Genomic DNA, 20,415 nt, shown 5'->3' with positions numbered 1-20,415 from the left:
TTTTATTGTAATGATTCTCCACTGCGTATGATTGTTATTAATTCTGGCTTGTTTGATTAAATGCACTATTACTCACAAACTACTTGAGATATATTTATCAAAATTACACCAAATGAAAGCTAAGAAATGCATTACTCAAGAAATAATTAAAATATTTAATCATATTTAGTATATACCAAATTATGGACCTGTTAATCTATTATAAGTAATGTTTACTAAACGATATGTTTTGGTGTTAATAAAAGTTTGATTGTATTTCACACAATTCTCACACTTTAAATTTTATCAAGTTTTTATATCGTAAAGCCCTCATCATTTACTAAAATTATAAATTAAGAAAACTAAAATAAGTACAAAATGTGCCCACAAGCTTAGGTATTCAATTTCTGTACCATGGTGCGTATGACTATTTTAAATTATGACTTGTTTTATAAAATTGGATATATCTCAGCTTCTAAGGCATATAGAAGTACAATTTAGGAGTCAAGTTGAAGCTATCAAATTGGGTTACCTAGTTTATGATGCAAAATTATGAGCATAGCCCAAGAAATACAAAAAATATAAGCAAGAACTCAAACTTTCAAACCAACGATTTTTTTTTTTTTAATTGGTGCATTTGTATTATATCCATTCAAGCGAACAATAGACTGAAATATATATGATTTATTCGAAACTGAGACCCTATTTGATCTATAAAAAATAAAAACTGTTATCTTACTTGTTCTATTAAAAATAATCATAAATTGTTTGAAGGTACACTTTACTTCGTTTGTCAAAACAGTTGAAATTTAGAAATTTATTTTGTTTCAGTTTCCTCAAAACCTTCACAGCCGTATTCTTTCGAATCATACAAAAATTAGAAATTATGAAAATAAAAATTTCTCAAGAAATGTGGCCACAAGCGTAGTTTTTCTATTTCTGTACCATCGAGCGTATGATTATTATTAATTATGGCACGTTTTATAAAATTACATATAACTCAGAATCTAAGGCACATAGAAATACAATTTAGGAGTCAAATTAAAGCTGTCATATTGGGTTACCTAATGTGTAATACACAATTAGGAATTTAGTTAAGAAAATACCAAAAAAATGAATCATAAATTCAATGTTTAAAAAAACACTTAATTTAATATAATTTTTTAAAGGTTTTTTTTTTTTTGGAAAATATTTTTTAATAATTTTCCAAGACTTCGAAGCAGAATATTGAACAACAATTAAAATATTATTTCAACAATATATTATTTTTTCCTACTTAAAAACTTCCTTTTTTCTTTGGTACAAATGGCAAGATCTTTCAAAAATTGAAAGAAAATTCAAACAAATTTAATTTTTTGACAAGACTTTCTCTTAACCTTTCTTAATTGAGTAATTTCCTTGAGAGTTTATATCTTCAATGATAAATCCATTAAAACATTTATGAATTCTTCCTCTGAAAATAATTCCCTTTGTCTTTTATTGGCTGCCGTAGCTTTACAATGCCATTAAAAAAGTTGATTGTGATTTTTATTTGTAATAAAGATCATTAAATAAACACAACCTTCGCCAGTGCAACAACATGTCAATTATTTGTTTTAAATTAAAGTCTTTTTTTTTATTATTTTCATATATTTGCAGTTGTAAATTACTTTTGTAAATATACAAAAATTATATTACATACCTAGGCCATTGTAAAACAAATAAAAATTCCATTTACTTGGGTGACACTAAGTGACAAAGAAAAATAAAATTGCTAACAATTTTTCTCAAGTCAGAAACATAAAAGAATTCGAGAAGAAATTTAAATTAAATCTGTGAGACCTTAAAAAAGTAATATTTTACATGCTTTTTGTAATGAACTTAATTTTGAAGTGTACTTGGATACGTGGCCTTTCATTTTGACAGAAAGAAAACTCATTTCTTGGCCAATTGATATTTATGGGTAATTAAAAAAAGATTTTGTAATTTAATTCACAAAAAAGAAAAAAAAGAATAAAAGACAAAACAAATTTTCAGACTTCTTGAAAATTTGTTATTAAAAAAATTATTAAAACCAGTTTTTTATTTCCCTTTTGTCCCGGGAAATCTCCCTTCGAAAAACTCTAGATGGTAGGAGAAATTCGTCCGAAATTCATGGAAGGTATTAGGGCATCATATCTCAATCCAGATTTGTTTTTTTATGTAAGAATCGAATAAAACGTTATATACCAAAGGTCTGTCTGGGTAAAATGTATTTGCTGCGATATTTATGATATGCCTATGGTTGAAAGACTATATCGAACATAATTTATGATATGCCTATGCTTGAAAGACTATATCGAACATAAGTTCGTTTCCTCACTCTGCTACAGAACATTCCCCAGAGGATCCTGGATGGAACCACGACTTGGCGTGCTATGTTTCTTGGCATAATTTTATTCTTTTTATTCTCAGATAGTCGAATTCTGATTATTTTATAGCGAAATTGCACCATTTGACCTTCCTTTAGGCATTTTATAAATTTGTACTACAGTGCGTATGACTATTATTAATTATGGGATATTTTACAAAATCGCTCATTTCTAAATGCCAACTGAACGTAGATACATAAATAAGGAATCAAATTAAAGCTAAGACATTAACATAACTGAATATATCATTCTCCTCATCTGAAGATGTCTCTAAGAAAATTGTTTTAATTTTATACAAAGGTGGTGCATGGAACTATGACTTGAGGTACCATACTTCTTGGCATCATTTCTATATTATTTTTAGGCGTAGAACTCCTGATGATTTTATAGTAAAATCGCATAATTTGGCCTTCAAAAATGCATTTTATAAAGTTGTACTATAGTGAGTATGACTATTATTAATTGTGGGCTATTTTACAAATTCGCCCATTTCTAATTGTCTACAGAACCTAGAGACTTAAATAAGGTATCAAATTGAAGCTAAAACCTTAACCCAACTAAAAATTGGATTCCTGAGGAGTGAGGAGATCTAAAATTTAACCAAGAAAATTGCTTTAATTTTATACATCGTTGGAGTAAGGAAATAAGACTTAAGATTATGAGTTTCTGCGATCCGTTTGAAAGTAGAAACCAACGTATGATTGTTTGGCACAATCGAACTTAATCTAAGACTTTAACCTAACTCAATATGATTACAAAAATGCAGATTCGTGAAGTCGAGACATAAAAAATTTAACCAAGAATTTTTTTTTAACTTTCTACAAAGGTTGTGCTTGGAGTAATGGCTTGAAGTCGTAGGCTTTTACACATCCTTTAAAAGTGGAAACCAACATTTGTTTGGAACGACCAAACTTAATCTATTTTCACTTGTTTCTATATGAAATTCCTACAAAATGAAAACTATAACTCACACACTACAAAAAGTACCATGGAATATTCTCCAAGCGCACAAGTATACAATAAAATATACACACAAATGCGCAAAATAACATCAAAAACATGTTATGATATGGCAGAAATGATATTCATTTTTTTTCGGCTGTCGTAATAATAATGAGATGGATGGTTTTTTGTTGGAAAAATGATGATAAAGAAATAAAGGACAAGTTAATGATGCAGAAAACAGTGGCTCAGAGAATGAAAAAAGTTTTGTGGTAATTTAAAAGCGGTTTTTTGACATTAAAAATATAAGAAATTATTTTCCTTCCTGTGGTTAATGTTAGGGAAATAATGCCCTATTTCAAATGCCATTTGAATTTTCAAAATCGGTTTATTGCAATAAAAGTAATGGCTTCTTCTTTGGTAGTACCCAATAATTAATAATAGTCATACGCACCAGTGGCTAATAATCGATATATCTTCAGTAGTGCAATAACTGTTTAAACAATATTCTACGACGAAAGCTAAGATATCAACAATTGTTTAATTTCATTTGGAGTTTGGTATTTTGAAAGTTTCATAAATCAGTTCCAATACAATGGTATCTTTCAGGACAATAACGTCCTCTTTCAAATGCCATTATAATTTTCAAAATTTGTCGTTTCTAAGAGAAGAAATAACCAATTCTTTGATTTTTGCCAATAATTAATAATATTAATACGCACCAGTATTTCCACCGAAATAGAAAAATGGCCTTATACCCATCAGTAATACAACAAATGTTTAGGAAGCATCCGTAGCACCAGTGCGCTCTAGATTACCCAATTTGTCCCTGCTAAAATGCTATGCAAATGAATTCAAACACAGTAGAGGCAAAAAAACTTAAATTCCTTTATTTCATTTAGTAATTGGTTGTCGGAAATTATAATAAAGTAAACCACTTTTTTAAAACTTACGATTTATAGAAGACCTATAGTGTCCTCTTTCAGATGCCATATGAATTTCCAAAATCGGTATATTATAGTAAAAGTTATAGTAAATTCTTTGTTCGTATTCAATAATTAATAACAGTCATACGCACCAGCGGCCAAAATTAAAAAAAAGGTCTTATATATTAAGTAACCTAATTTTTTAAGAATTTAATAATGTTTTAAGTAGTATATATTGCACGACAGTTCTGTAGAACGCTTAAGTTGTCCTTTCAGCTGAAATTCTATGCAATACTGAATTCAAAGGTCGGCGAAGGCCAATTACCTTATTTCTTCACTTTATTTAGTAGTTGTTTTTAGGAAATTAAAACTGACTATTTTTTAAAACTTTTGGCATGTACTGAAGGCCTATAATGTCCTCTTTCAAATGGTATTTGAATTTCCAAAATAGGTTTAGTATAATAAAACTTATAGCCAACTCATTGATTGTACTCAAATTTAATAACAGTCATACGCACCAGTGGCCAATGTGCGAAAATAGCCCTATATCTCCAGTAATGCCTTAAAAGTGGACATTTTAAGCTGTAGGTGTCAAAGTTAGGTTTTCAACTGAAATCTTAGGAACAACTTTAAAGTTTTCTTCCTGAAATACAACTAAAACTAAGAAGCTAAAATCGTTCTATTATATATGGCATTTTATTTTCATAAAATATAATAAATAATTTTCACATCCAAATGAGTACTGCAAGGTAATTTTGTCCTCTTTCAAAATCAATAATAAATTTGAAAATCGGTTCAATATGAGAGAAGTTATGGTCAATGTTTTCCTAATACCCCATAATTAATAATAGTCATACGCACTGGTGTAACTTAAAGAAAAAAACCAAGTTATCTATGTAAAATGGACTAAAATTGTAGGAAAATTAACCATTTAGGACAATGCCGAACCCTTGGCCTACATCCTACTATCTATTCTCGTATAAAATTTTCATTTGAGTGAAAATATTTAAGAAAATTTTCAGGATTTTCAAAAATAGCAAATTTTGAAAAATTATGAAATTTTTCCCAAATTATTTCCAAAAAAAAATTGAAAATATATTCCAGCATTCCAAAAGCAACAGATTTTTTTAAACTTTCTAAGTTTTTCATAATTTTCCTTTTGAGTGAAGCTTATAATGAGCTAAGGAGATGGCACTGAATATTGGAATCTAGCGTAGTCCAAGGTAAGTTTTTGTTCAAAATTTTCAAAATTTTTATGGTTGGTTTACTTTTGGTTGGCATTGCTTTCATGACTGCCCATTATTTAGTATTTTTTCATTTCATCAGTATTTTTTCCCCTTTTTCATTTTAGTTTTTTTTCGGTTTTTCCTTTTTAATGTCATTTTCGTATCCCCAAAAAAAAAGCATCTATATTTTATCATCGTCATCATCATTTTCCAATGAACAGGAAAACTACATTATCGTTCATCTGCTGTGTCCGTTGGCTGGACCTACAAAATCAGCAAAAATGAATAAAGAAACCCGGTGAAATAAAAAAATGAAAAAAAAAAGAACTGATGTGTAAGCAATTCCATTTCGTCCGGGGGAATATAAAATAAAATTACGCAGAGCAAAATACATGGCAACACAGTAACACATCATCAGCAGCAGCATCGGCCAAAGAGGAGACCATTATAAATAGCTTCGGGAATAAGTAGAGGCACAAAACATTTTAACCAACCACCAACAAGCGACCAATATGAGCAGAAAGAAAAAAAAAACCAAAAACTGCAGCAACCACCAACACCACCAGGCAGCAGCAGCACCACCACATCACCAATAAGAGATAATAACATATCTTGCCTTGGGGTAGGTCGCTGTCAGCTGTGTTTATGGCATGACAAGCAAGCAACTGAACGACTAACTTCTCTCGCTTTGTGTGTATATGTGTATCTGTGTGGCAAAATGCATTGCAATGTGTCATTCCAGGCACACACAGAAATGCAGCATCTTTTTCATCATCGGCCACATCATCTTGGAATGGGCGGACAGACTTCCATGAGTACAGAACCGAAAAATTCCCGGGTCTGTTTTTGTTTGAAGAAATACATTTCATTTTATTACATCAACACCACCACACTTACGGACTGACGACTAACTAACTGGTTGGCTGTTTGGCTGTTTGGCTGTCTGACTTTAAATTGTCGAAATATTCTCATAAAATATGCATATGCGTATTTTATAGAAATTTATAGCTCGAAATAAATTTCAAGCAGACAAATAACGAGCTCGAGTGAAGGAGGACCATAATATTTATTTTATTTTTTGGTTGGGTATTTTTCGACATCATAATCATCATCATGTTCTTAAGAAGCAGCGGATAAAGTTAGCCATGGAAAATTTACTTGCTGTTGAGGAAAATTTTCCAAAACATAAAAGATATATACATTTTATTGCTCTATTAAGGAAATGAAAGTTTTTCTTTTATTGCTTGAAATGCATGCTATTCTTTGTACCTTTCCCGCACTAACTTCTATAGATGACCGACTTTTTGGCGTCTCGGAGTTTTTACTTTTTTGTTTTTGGATCATGAAGAAATTCGTAACGAAATCTCAGGGAAATTATGAGATAATTATGGAACCATTTCAATTTATTTAGCTTGTCTCGAAAGAAAAACTATGGAAATTCCTTAAGGTTCGCTATCACTTATGCGCATGGAGAACTATTTGAGAGAGGATAATCTGAGAGACAACATTGTTTCAGAAGAGTAGAGTCCATCGGGGCAATCTAAGAAATATTTAAAGTGTTTTCCGCTGCCCAGTCAAGAAATAATTAAAGCAGTCCAGGATAGTCCTATTGGCCACACTTGATGTGAAGACTACTTCCGATAGCCTAAGCTGGACAGATGTCATACACGCCATGGAATCTAACTTTCAAGTCACTGAGTAACTTATGAGAGTAATAAGGAGCTACCCAAGTGGAAGGGTACTTAAATACAAAACACGCGAGAGCACCCTAGAGAAGTCAAGATAACATTAGGAGCTGTACGGGGTTCAATCTTAGGTTTTGTTCTTCGGAAAAATAGTTATGATGGAACAATAACTTAGATATGCCTAAAAACACCTCTCTACTGGAATTACTGCCGTCACCCAGCCCAAGATCACAGACAATGTCCTGCATTAGCTTAGACAAGTCATTATCCGCATCAAATATGGAATACTTAATTTAGATATACCTGACAATGCATTTCTAGTTCGATCACCTGGATGATATTGCTCCTGTCATCCAAGACAGGACCAAACACGATGCCGAGAATATGCTTAGACAAGTTATGATCCGCAACAGAGCATAGCCGATATAACATAGGCTAAAGGTAGCCAAACGCAAAAAGTTATAAGGTACGTCGGGATAAGACTCAAGTCCCTGAGTAACTTATGAGAGTAATATGAAGCTACCCAAGTAGAAGAGTACTTAAATACAATACAGACGAGGGTACCCAGAGTAGTCAATTTAACATCTGGAGCTGTACAGGTTTCAATCCCACGTCCCGACTTTCGGTATATCAGCTATGATGGAACACTAAATTTAGGTATGCCTGAGAAAACCTTACTAGTGGGATACGAATGTTGTTATCTAGGCCAGAACCACAAAAGATGCCCAGTATAAGCTTAGATAAGTCTTGATCCACACTATGGGCGCAATGACCACATTTGGGATATCATCTATGACGGCATTCTAAATTTAGATATGACAGAGAATGTCTTTCTAGTGTGAACATCTGGATGATTTTGTTGCCGTCATCCAGGCCAGGTCCACAGGCAATGCCAAGCATAAGCGTAGATAAGTCATGATCAGCACCTGACCATTGCCGGTATCACATGGGCTAGAGGTAAGACAATATATCTACCCAGAAATCGATTTGATCAGGGCCAGCTTCCCCACTCAGACGAAAAATGTTATAAAATACCTCGGGATAAGACTCAGGTCCCTGAGTCCCTTATGAGAGTAATATAGAGCCATCTAAATGAAAGATTCCCTGTATACAATACCCACGATGGCACCCCAGAGAAGTTCAGTCCCGCACCAGAGCATGGTTGCAATTCCGACCTTTGGAACATCAGCTATGATGGAATAATATATTTAGACTATATTTAGATATACCTGCAGACACATTTAGATATACCTGCAGATTGCTGCCATTATCCAGGTCAGGGCCACAGACGATGACATGCGTAATTCGAACAAATCTAAACTTATTCTAGAATTTGTTGCTATTTCCGATATATTTTGCTTTCATTCAATAAAATTTAAAAGGAAAAAATTTAATTATTATGGGTTTTTACTTTGTTGCAGTTTGTTTTTTTATCTCACCCTCTATATTCGGCCGGACCGAACTTTGAATACCCTCCACCATTTGGAAAGAATTTGGCAATTTTCAGAAGAATAAAATCCGTTAAAAATTCTGTTAAAATCTTAAAAATACCGAAAGTAGCCGTTATATTAGGGTCTATACGATGACGTGGACCTGCCATAAGCCATTACAATATTCAAATGCGTAACTTGAAAAAAAAAATTCAAAATACCGAATATCGGGAGGTACCGTCATATGATGGCTATACGAAGACGTGGACCAGCACAGACAATTTTCTGTCATAGGCTGTATTATTCATTTCTAACTTCATATACCAAATTTGAAACATTTTCGGTAAATAATGTCGCTAAAATCATCAAAGTACCGAATATCGGAAGGTACCGCTGTATGGGGGCTATACGAAGACGTGGACTTACATGGTCCATTTTCCATACCAAAAGTCCTGCATACATAATATACATTTGTTTAAAATTTTATCAACCTACTTCATTTCGTTCGGAAGCTAGAGTGATTTACACAGACGGTCAGCTGACGGACATCGCTAAATTGACATAGAATTTTATGCTGATCAAGAATATATATACTGTGTGGGGTCTAAGATGTATATTTCGAGGTGTTATAAACGGAAGGACAAACTTTATAAACCCTCCATATGGTGGAGGGTAAAAAAACAGGTGTTATATGAGAACGGAACCTAAAAGTAGACCGATTTATTCCATTTCATACTTGGCCACAAATAACTTCTTAAGGTTTTAAACCTGAAAATCCAGTTCAGATACCACCTTTAAATCCATAAATGTTTTGGATGACAAATCTCTTTTATTTATATCCTGTCTTATCTCAACTTTTAATACCAATTGCTGTTCGAGTAGATCTATAGATATGTTAAGGCCTTAACTTTAGGCTTCCTCCACAATGACCCACTTAGCCAAAGTGGCTTGACCTACTTTACCAAAAAGCAAATAGCAAGCCACACACTCATAGACATAGACATAGAATTGGAGGAAAATTCGGAGAGAGCCGGAGAGAGAAAAGGAGTAGGCCCAGTTTTTAAAAAAGTGTAAAATTTAATTAATTTTTTTTTTTTGTGGTTTTGTTTACCTAAAAATAATTGAAATTTGGTAGCAAAATTCGAATTCAGTTCACCATATGTATGCCAGTGTCAATACAGTCGGAGCAGAGTGACAACTGTATCAATAAAACGGAATGTGGCGGGGCAAAAAAATGGGGAAATCAAACAATTAAAAAAAGCGAAATTGAATGGAGCAAGAAACAAATCGATCAGTTTTTATACCCTCCACCTTAGAATGGAGGGTATATTAAGTTTGTCATTCAGTTTGTAACACCTCGAAATATACATTTTAGAAACCACAAGGTACATATATTTTTGACGAGCATAAAATTCTATGTCGATGTCCGTCCGTGGAAATCACTCTATCTTCCGAACAAAGTGAAGTAGATTGATAAAATTTTACTCAAATGTATATTACGTCTGCAGGACTTTTGATATTTGGTATAGCCCCCATATGACGCTACCTCCCGATATTCGGTATTTTGATGATTTTAGCGACATTATTCGCCGGAATTGTTTCAAAATTTGGTATTTAAAGTTCGTAATGGATACAACAGCCTAAGACAGAAAATTGTCTGTGCAGGTCTACGTATTCGTATAGCTTCCATATATCGGTACCTCCCGATAATCGGTATTTTGATGCTTTTAGCAACATTATTCAACGGAATTGTTTCAAAATTTGATATTTCAAGTTCCTAATGGATACTACAGCTTAAGACAGAAAATTGTCTGTGCAGGTCCACATCTTCGTATAGCACCCATATAACGGAACCTCGCGATATTCGGTATTTTGATGATTTTAGCGACATTATCCATGGGAATTGTTTCAAATTTGTTATTTGAAGTTCGTAATGGATACTACAGCCTAAGACAGAAAATTGTCTGAGCAGGTCTACGTATTCGTATAGCCTCCATATAACGATACCTCCCGATAATCGGTATTTTGATGCTTTTAGCAACATTATTCACCAGAATTGTTTCAAATTTGGAATTCGAAGTTCGAAATGGATACTACAGCTTAAGACAGAAAATTGTCTGTGCAGGTCCATGTCTTCGTATAGCCCCCATATAATCGTACCTCCCGATATTCGGTATTTTGATGCTTTTAGCAACATTATTCAACGGAATTGTTTCAAAATTTGGTATTTAAAGTTCGTAATGGATACTACAGCTTAAGACAGAAAATTGTCTGTGCAGGTCCATGTCTTCGTATAGCCCCCATATAATCGTACCTCCCGATATTCGGTATTTTAATGCTTTTATGGACATTTTTTCCTGAATTATTTTAAATTTGCTATTTGAAGTTCGTAATGGATACTACAGCCTAAGCCAGAAAATTGTCTGTGCAGGTCCACGTCTCCTATAGCACCCATATAAAGGAACCTCCCGATAATTGGTATTTTAATGATTTTAGCAACATTATTCAACGGAATTGTTTCAAAATTTGGTATTTAAAGTTCGTAAGGGATACTACAGCTTAAGACAGAAGATTGTCTGTGCAGCGTCACGTCTTCGTATAGCTCCCATATAACCGTACCTCCCGATATTCGGTATTTTAATAATTTTAGCTACATTATTCACCGATTTTTCGCATTTGAATATGGCAATGGCTTATGACAAAAGTTACCTTTTGTCGTCATATAGACCCTAATATACCAGCTACAGAATTTTTTTTTTAACAGAATTTTTTGCGGATTTTATTGTTTCTGAGAATTGCCAAATTAGTTTCAAATGGTGGAGGGTATACAAAGTTCGGCCCGGGCGAAGTTACAGCTACAGTTTTTTTTCTTTTTTACATCAGAAGTCTGCTGTTATGAATATCTGTTTTTTTTTGTCTTTCAGACGAGCTTGAAATAGCCGCCCAACTATGAATGAGACAAACGTAAACAAATTGTTAATTGTTTAATTGCAATAAATGTAAGCTTTGTGTTCGTTTTCTTTGTGTGTGTGTTTGGAAAAAATACTTTCGATTTTTTCTTTTCTTTCTCTCATTACATTTTGTTTTCTACGTACCTCCCTACCTACCTCCCCCTTTTTGGTTAGTTAGAGAGTTTATTCGCCAATTTTACTTTTAGTTTGATTTTCTATTTTTTTTTTTTTTTTCATTTTTTCGATTAGTTTTAGTTACGCTTTTTATATTCATTGTGTTTGTGCTTGTTAGCCAGCCAGCCAACCAGTCAGTGAGCTAGCGAGCGAGCTAACACCAGCCACAGCTATGAAACAAACGTGGTTGGTTTCTGATGATAAAATAGTAGAAAGTGAAAGTAGGCCGTTTGTCAGCGTTTTTTTGTGTTTTTGTAATTTTACTTTTTCCTCCAGCGTATCAAACAGAGACAAAAGCGGCAAGTAAGCGCGAAAAAATGAAACTTTTTTTTTCAACTTTAAAACCTCATCATCATTACTTTTGATTGTAAATAACCACTTACAGGCAACCATATATACATACGAGTACATATGTACTTGGAATTGAAAACGGAATATGTCTCTGATTGTAATATCAGAAATATTTCAGTGATGATGTGATGCTGTTCAGATCTCTGAGAAATCAAAACTGAATCATTAGTAAAATTTATAAAAAAAAACACAGTTTCTTGTTATTTTTTTGGATTTTTTTCTTTAATTTATTTTTTGGCCTAAAAACAAAAGTAAATATTTTATGTGTGTGTTTGTGTCCAAAAACAAACAAATGGCCCACAAATGAGCTGGCAAATTTTAATGATTTCATTTCATATATAAACTTGACACACTTAACATTTTTGGGAGGAGAAATTTTGTTTTATTTATTTATTTTTTTTTTTTGTTTTTGGTTTCAAAAAGACGCAATTTTGAAAATGCAAACAATTCGAAATAGGGAAGAACCCTGAGCTAAATTTCATTTGATGGCAAATTATTTTCCACTAGCCATGAAAATTTAAAAAAAAAACAACTGTAGATCCCAATGATGACATTTACATATACTCTGCATTACCAGTAATCTAAAAAGTAATGAGATATTCCACAAAAATGCAAAACAGCTTAATTTTATTCCACGTTAAATTATTTTCCATTAGCTATGAAAAAATTAAAAAAAAAAACAGTCCAACTGGAGATCCAAATGATGGTATTTACATAACCTCTGCATTACCAGTAAGCTAAAAAATAATGAGTTGTTCCACAAAAATGCAAAACAGCAAAATTTCATTCCACTGCAAACTATTTTCCATTAGCTATGAAAAAATTTAAAAAAATCCAACTGGAGATCCCAGTGATGACATTTACATACCCTCTGCATTACCAGTAAGCTAAAAAATAATGAGTTATTCTCAAAGAAGAGCAAAATAAAATAGCTCTCTTTCATCTTAGCGAATTGGGGGAAACAAGACCTAAGGGTATACAAAGCATAAGCTCACTGCTCCGAATGACATGGACCGCTTATACTACTACTTGTAATGACAGTTACATACGTTCCGCATTACCAGTAGGAAAGCAGATAAAGGGTTATTCTCAAAAAAAGGCAAAACAAAATGGCTTCCAGTCATCTTAGCAATTAGGCAGAAACGATATCACTCGGAGTGCAAAGCATAAGATCACTGTTTCGAATCTTCTCATCAGGAGCCTGATTTCATATTTGGCGAATGGCGTGCTCAATTTAAAATAATAGATTACTAGGTAGTTATGTAATAAATTACTGCACCCATTATTTGGTAATGCGATTTTTTGATGGCACGTCATGAAATTAATCTCCTCCAAAGTTCTTCTATCCAGAAAAGACTTGTACGAGTCTTTCATTTAAAAAAAAGGTCTGAAGAGTAACTATTTTAAGTTAATTTCTTTTGGAATATTTGGGAGCTGAATTTAGGCCTCCCTAGGTTAAAGTTACAATATGCCACAAAATTTAGACAAATTTCGACAACAGTTGACACTCGGGCAGGGGTCTATTAATAAGCCATATATGAAAAGAAAAACCAAAAAGAAAGGCCTCGAATTTAGAGATACTTCTCGTTATTTATGACAAATGTCTTCGATTTGTAGGAGACCTCGAAATGAAAATAGGGTTTCTTCCTCAGGAGACCATAAAAAGTTATACAAAAGCTCACAAATAAATCTCGAGAAGCTCGGCCATTAATAAAAGACCTCGAAAAGGCTCTCGGAAAGAAATTCTTAAGTAAGACGTATATGGGAGTTCTTAGAAACGAGGTATTGAAAAATAGTTGTTTTAAAGGTAACCAGTAAGGAAAAGTCAAAAGTCGGGCGGGCCCTACACCACTATGCATATTTAGCAGAGCTCCCGTAACAAAAGGATGAAATAGCATGGGAGTTATAGCTATATCTGAACCGGTTTTCACCAAATTTGATGTACTTGCTTCGAGACAGAATTCGGTCGGATGTGCCAAAATTCAGGTAATTTGGACTGGTATGGGATATTTGGTGCACAAAAAAACCCGAAATCGTTTGAAAAACCGATCTGAACCGATCTTGATAAAATTTGGCAGAGGTATTTCTGGTATATATCTGATATCTAGCATCAAATATTATATTTGTCGAATGCATATTACGAAAGCCAGGGGCCTAAAAAGCAAATCGGATGAAACATATATATGCTATATCTAAAAAGAACCCAACTCTTATAGACGAGTTGATGAAATACAAATTCTAGAAAAGAAAGTCTTAATAGGCAGGGAGTCTGTATAGGCTAGATGAAGTGTAGGGAGTCTGTATAGGCTAGATGAAGTGTAGGGAGCCTCTATAGACGAGCTGCAGCGCAGGGAGTCCTTTAGGTGAGCTTCGGTGTTGGGATTCTTATTTAGACAAGCTGTCAAGCAGGGAGCCTTTATAGGCGAGCATCAGTGCAGGAGTCCTTCTATCTGGCGAGGAAGGAGTCTTTATAGGCGAACTTCCGAGCAGGAAGTCTTTATAGACGGGCTGCCGAGGTGGGAGTATTTATAAAAGTGCTGACGAGCTGGGATTCTTTTATAAATGTTCAGGAAGACTTTGTTAATCAGCAGAAGCTTTTACAGACGAGCTGCAGCAAAGTGAATCTTTATAGACGAGCGGTAGCATATGAAGTCTTTTTAGCTGAGCTGTAGTGCACGGAGTCTCAACCATTAAGGAGAGGAAGAAGGGACTCTCCAAAGACAAACTTACAAATGAATATTTAAAATAGAGCTATAAAAATGCTCTTAAGGATGAGGAGAATCTATAGGGAAGATCTTTTTTATTCGATTCAAAGTAGGGAATCGGTTTAGACTATCTCGCTCGGATGATCATTTATCAGAAGTGGGAAGTCTTTATAGATTAGTGGAAAAAAGCAATCTATATATACAAGGGCATGGGAGTGTCTATAGGCGAACTACTAAAGTAAGTCTTTATAGGCGATCTGGAGAAGGAATCTTAGTAGATGACTCAAAGAAGGAAATAGAATAAGAGGGTGCTTTAAGTCGAGCTTAAAAATTAACGTGCTGAAGGTGAGAGTCTTCTATGGCAAGCTATCCCAAAGCTTATAAAAAATTACTATTTTCTTCAGAATATTCTTTTTGTTTTATCTCTGACTTAAACAACATCTGAAAAAGGAAGTTATTTTATTCGAGGGCAGGCTCGATAAAGATCTTTATAAATGACATAAAGAAGAGAGTCCATAAGAAGAAGGTACATAAAAAATCGTTACGAGCGAAGGACTGACTTGGGAAGTATTATACACTAGGGGCTGAAACAGGAATATTCCCAGACCAGAAGGTGTAACATTTTGGACGAGCTTTTTTTAAACAATTTTCTTTGGCGAGTTAAAAAATAATTTCTTTGGATGTGAACATAAATAAAATGATGAGGATCTTCAAAATAGTCTTGTCGAAGGTAGTATTATAGACTATTTGCTATAGAAGGGCATTTGGAATACTGAAGTCCTTACAGACGGGTTTTTGAAGAAGGAGATTTTAAGATGGTCTACAATATGTATAGGTGGATATTTATTCGATCTGAACTAGACCCTGTAAGGGTCGCATTTTAAGATGAAATATAAGGGGTTCAAAAAGGCTGGGAGGGATTGCAAAATCTAGTCATTATAGGCGAGGGAAATGTCCTTATAGACTTGATGTTGAAGACAGTCTTCGAGCGTTCTTGAAAAAGAATATCTTTTTAGCACTGAAAAAGGAGATTTCATTATTCATTTAGAGCTGAAGACAAATGTTCCTCAAACTTAATAATCCAGTCTTTAGAGAAGCAATGTAGAACATCATCTTTATATCAAGTAAGGATAAAATTTCAAATTATTGGATATCCCTCAACTTACCCTGCATTTTCGGCTGCAACAATTGACATGTGTTGTTGGGGCTCATCTGTTAGCAGCAGCGTTAGATAAGCCCTACCCTCCGTTTGCGGCGCACTGCTGGAGATGATAACTGGACGATGTCACCAATATTATGTCGCTTGGCTTTTGATGTTTCCACGATTACACCGAATTACAAAAAAATCACAATACGGTTGGCGAAAACGAAAACGTACGAACGAACCGTATAAACGAACGAAAAAAAACGCGTAGAAACTGTTGGTTTTTTATTTATTTAATTATTTGTTTGTAGATTTTTGTCAAACTGCAAAGAGAGAGGGGGAAGAAGAAAAAAATAAAATAAATTAGACAAATTAATCACAGAAAAGTTGTTAGAATTTTTTTTATCAAATTTTTTGTTTTTCTTGAATGTAAATTTTCCTGAAAATCTAATATTACTAGCAAGTTTTTCTGTTTTTCCTCTCGCTCCTCTTTAGGGAAAATAAAACAACACCAACAACAACACTTAAAATCTCAAGTTACAAGAAACACTTAAAGTTTCTTACTAGATGCCTGGATGGATGGGTGGCTGGCTGAAAGATGTTGGTGTCGCCGCCGCCATCACCACGGCTGTTAAGGCAGACAACTATGAAACGCATAGCGTAAGTTTGTTGTTGTTATTTTTCACTTTGTACTTCATACGAAGAAGAAGACCCTAACAATATTCATGAGAAAGTTGCCAACCAGGAGATGACAACAACGGCAGCAACAGAAGAAGAAACACAAGAAAATAAGTTGAAAAAAAGCAGATACTCATATGAAAATGTGGTTGTGTTGTCAAATAAAAGAAAAGACTAACGGTTTTCCAATGGAACAGTAATACCTAAGCCGTATGTTTATGCTAGAGAAAAACTTATAAAGTTTTTATCCGTAAACCTCTATAGACAAGCTGAAGCCCAGAGAGCCTTAATATGTGGGTTGACACCCAAAGAGCCTTTAAAGCCGAGCTGTATTTCTGAGCTGAAGCCCACAGAGCCTCTATTTCCGAGCTGAAGCCCAGAGAGCCTCAATAGGCGAGTTGAAGGCCAGAGTCTCTATAGACGAACTGAAGCCCACAGAGCCTCTATTTCCGAGCTGAAGCCCAGAGAGCCTCAATAGGCGAGTTGAAGGCCCCAGAGTCTCTATAGACGCTCTGTAGGCCAGGGAGTCTCTATAGACGGTCTGTAGGCCAGGGAGTCTCTATAGACGAGCTGCCGGCCAGGGAGTCTCTATAGACGAGCTGCCGGCCAGGGAGTCTCCATAGAGGAGCTGCCGGCCAGGGAGTCTCTATAGACGAGCTGAAGGCCAGGAGTCTCTATAGACGAGCTGAAGTCCAGGGAGTCTCTATAGACGAGCTGAAGGCCAGGGAGTCTCTATAGACGAGCTGAAGGCCAGGGAGTCTCTATATACGAGCTGAAGGCCAGGGAGTCTCTATAGACGAGCTGAAGGCCAGAGAGTCTCCATAGACGAGCTGAAGGCCAGAGAGTCTCCATAGACGAGCTGAAGGCCGGAGGAGTCTCCACAGACGAGCCGAAAGCCAGGGAGTCTCTATACACGAGCTGAAGAAAGGGAGTCTCTATAGACGAGCTGAAGGCCAAGGAGTCTCTAAAGACGAACTGAAGATCAGGGAGTCTTTATAGACGAGCTGAAGGCCAGGGAGTCTTTATAGACGAGCTGAAGGCCAGCGAGTCTCTATAGACGAGCTGAAGGCCAGCGAGTCTCTATAGACGAGCTGAAGGCCAGCGAGTCTCTATAGACGAGCTGAAGGCCAGCGAGTCTCTATAGACGAGCTGAAGGCCAGCGAGGTCTCTATAGACGAGCTGAAGGCCAAGAGAGTCTCTATAGACGAGCTGAAGGCCAGCGAGTCTCTATAGACGAGCTGAAGGCCAGCGAGTCTCTATAGACGAGCTGAAGGCCAGCGAGTCTCTATAGACGAGCTGAAGGCCAGCGAGTCTCTATAGACGAGCTGAAGGCCAGCGAGTCTCTATAGACGAGCTGAAGGCCAGCGAGTCTCTATAGACGAGCTGAAGGCCAGCGAGTCTCTATAGACCGAGCTGAAGGCCAGCGAGTCTCTATAGACGAGCTGAAGGCCAGCGAGTCTCTATAGACGAGCTGAAGGCCAGCGAGTCTCTATAGACGAGCTGAAGGCCAGCGAGTCTCTATAGACGAGCTGAAGGCCAGCGAGTCTCTATAGACGAGCTGAAGGCCAGCGAGTCTCTATAGACGAGCTGAAGGCCAGCGAGTCTCTATAGACGAGCTGAAGGCCAGCGAGTCTCTATAGACGAGCTGAAGGCCAGCGAGTCCTCTATAGACGAGCTGAAGGCCAGCGAGTCTCTATAGACGAGCTGAAGGCCAGCGAGTCTCTATAGACGAGCTGAAGGCCAGCGAGTCTCTATAGACGAGCTGAAGGCCAGCGAGTCTCTATAGACGAGCTGAAGGCCAGCGAGTCTCTATAGACGAGCTGAAGGCCAGCGAGTCTCTATAGACGAGCTGAAGGCCAGCGAGTCTCTATAGACGAGCTGAAGGCCAGCGAGTCTCTATAGACGAGCTGAAGGCCAGCGAGTCTCTATAGACGAGCTGAAGGCCAGCGAGTCTCTATAGACGAGCTGAAGGCCAGCGAGTCTCTATAGACGAGCTGAAGGCCAGCGAGTCTCTATAGACGAGCTGAAGGCCAGCGAGTCTCTATAGACGAGCTGAAGGCCAGCGAGTCTCTATAGACGAGCTGAAGGCCAGCGAGTCTCTATAGACGAGCTGAAGGCCAGCGAGTCTCTATAGACGAGCTGAAGGCCAGCGAGTCTCTATAGACGAGCTGAAGGCCAGCGAGTCTCTATAGACGAGCTGAAGGCCAGCGAGTCTCTTAGACGAGCTGAAGGCCAGCGAGTCTCTATAGACGAGCTGAAGGCCAGCGAGTCTCTATAGACGAGCTGAAGGCCAGCGAGTCTCTATAGACGAGCTGAAGGCCAGCGAGTCTCTATAGACGAGCTGAAGGCCAGCGAGTCTCTATAGACGAGCTGAAGGCCAGCGAGTCTCTATAGACGAGCTGAAGGCCAGCGAGTCTCTATAGACGAGCTGAAGGCCAGCGAGTCTCTATAGACGAGCTGAAGGCCAGCGAGTCTCTATAGACGAGCTGAAGGCCAGCGAGTCTCTATAGACGAGCTGAAGGCCAGCGAGTCTCTATAGACGAGCTGAAGGCCAGCGAGTCTCTATAGACGAGCTGAAGGCCAGCGAGTCTCTATAGACGAGCTGAAGGCCAGCGAGTCTCTATAGACGAGCTGAAGGCCAGCGAGTCTCTATAGACGAGCTGAAGGCCAGCGAGTCTCTATAGACGAGCTGAAGGCAGCGGCCAGCGAGTCTCTATAGACGACGAAGGCCATCGAGTAGTCTCTATAGACGAGCTGAAGGCAGCGAGTCTCTATAGACGAGCTGAAGGCCAGCGAGTCTCTATAGACGAGCTGAAGGCCAGCGAGTCTCTATAGACGAGCTGAAGGCCAGCGAGTCTCTATAGACGAGCTGAAGGCCAGCGAGTCTCTATAGACGAGCTGAAGGCCAGCGAGTCTCTATAGACGAGCTGAAGGCCAGCGAGTCCTCTATAGGACGAGCTGAAGGCCAGCGAGTCTCTATAGACGAGCTGAAGGCCAGCGAGTCTCTATAGACGAGCTGAGGCCAGCGAGTCTCTATAGACGAGCTGAAGGCCAGCGAGTCTCTATAGACGAACAGACGGCCAGAGAGTCTCTATAGACTAGCTGAAGGCCAGCGAGTCTCTATAGACGAGCTGAAGGCCAGCGAGTCTCTATAGACGACTGAAGGCCAGCGATCTCTATAGACGAGCTGAAGGCCAGCGAGTCTCTATAGACGAGCTGAAGGCCACGAGTCTCTATAGACGAGCTGAAGGCCAGCGAGTCTCTATAGACGAGCTGAAGGCCAGCGAGTCTCTATAGACGAGCTGAAGGCCAGCGCCATCGTCTCTATAGACGAGCTGAAGGCCAGCGAGTCTCTATAGACGAGCTGAAGGCCAGCGAGTCTCTATAGACGAGCTGAAGGCCAGCGAGTCTCTATAGACGAGCTGAAGGCCAGCGAGTCTCTATAGACGAGCTGAAGGCCAGCGGTCTCTATAGACGAGCTGAAGGCCAGCGAGTCTCTATAGACGAGCTGAAGGCCAGCGAGTCTCTATAGACGAGCTGAAGGCCAGCGAGTCTCTATAGACGAGCTGAAGGCCAGCGAGTCTCTATAGACGAGCTGAAGGCCAGCGAGTCTCTATAGACGAGCTGAAGGCCAGCGAGTCTCTATAGACGAGCTGAAGGCCAGCGAGTCTCTATAGACGAGCTGAAGGCCAGCGAGTCTCTATAGACGAGCTGAAGGCCAGCGAGTCTCTATAGACGAGCTGAAGGCCAGCGAGTCTCTATAGACGAGCTGAAGGCCAGCGAGTCTCTATAGACGAGCTGAAGGCCAGCGAGTCTCTATAGACGAGCTGAAGG

General features: G+C 37.4%; 1 protein-coding gene across 2 annotated transcripts in view; it reads right to left on the bottom strand.

The window, feature by feature from the left end:
- The window catches only part of LOC101893598 (homeotic protein female sterile), a 284,910-nt gene that overhangs the window by 199,104 nt on the left and 65,391 nt on the right, over nt 1–20,415 (bottom strand). For both annotated transcript variants that reach the window (XM_059129917.1, XM_059129919.1), the window contains exon 2: nt 15,926–16,226. In XM_059129917.1, coding sequence (XP_058985900.1) covers nt 15,926–15,954 — 29 coding nt within the window. In that variant the 5' untranslated portion in view covers nt 15,955–16,226. The remainder of the gene's footprint in view (nt 1–15,925; nt 16,227–20,415) is intronic.

Source organism: Musca domestica, unplaced genomic scaffold, assembly GCF_030504385.1.
Source record: "Musca domestica strain aabys unplaced genomic scaffold, Musca_domestica.polishedcontigs.V.1.1 7, whole genome shotgun sequence".
NCBI classification, from domain to species: domain Eukaryota; kingdom Metazoa; phylum Arthropoda; class Insecta; order Diptera; family Muscidae; genus Musca; species Musca domestica.
Note: the sequence above shows the minus strand (reverse complement) of the source record. Positions and strands in the feature narration are given on the sequence as shown.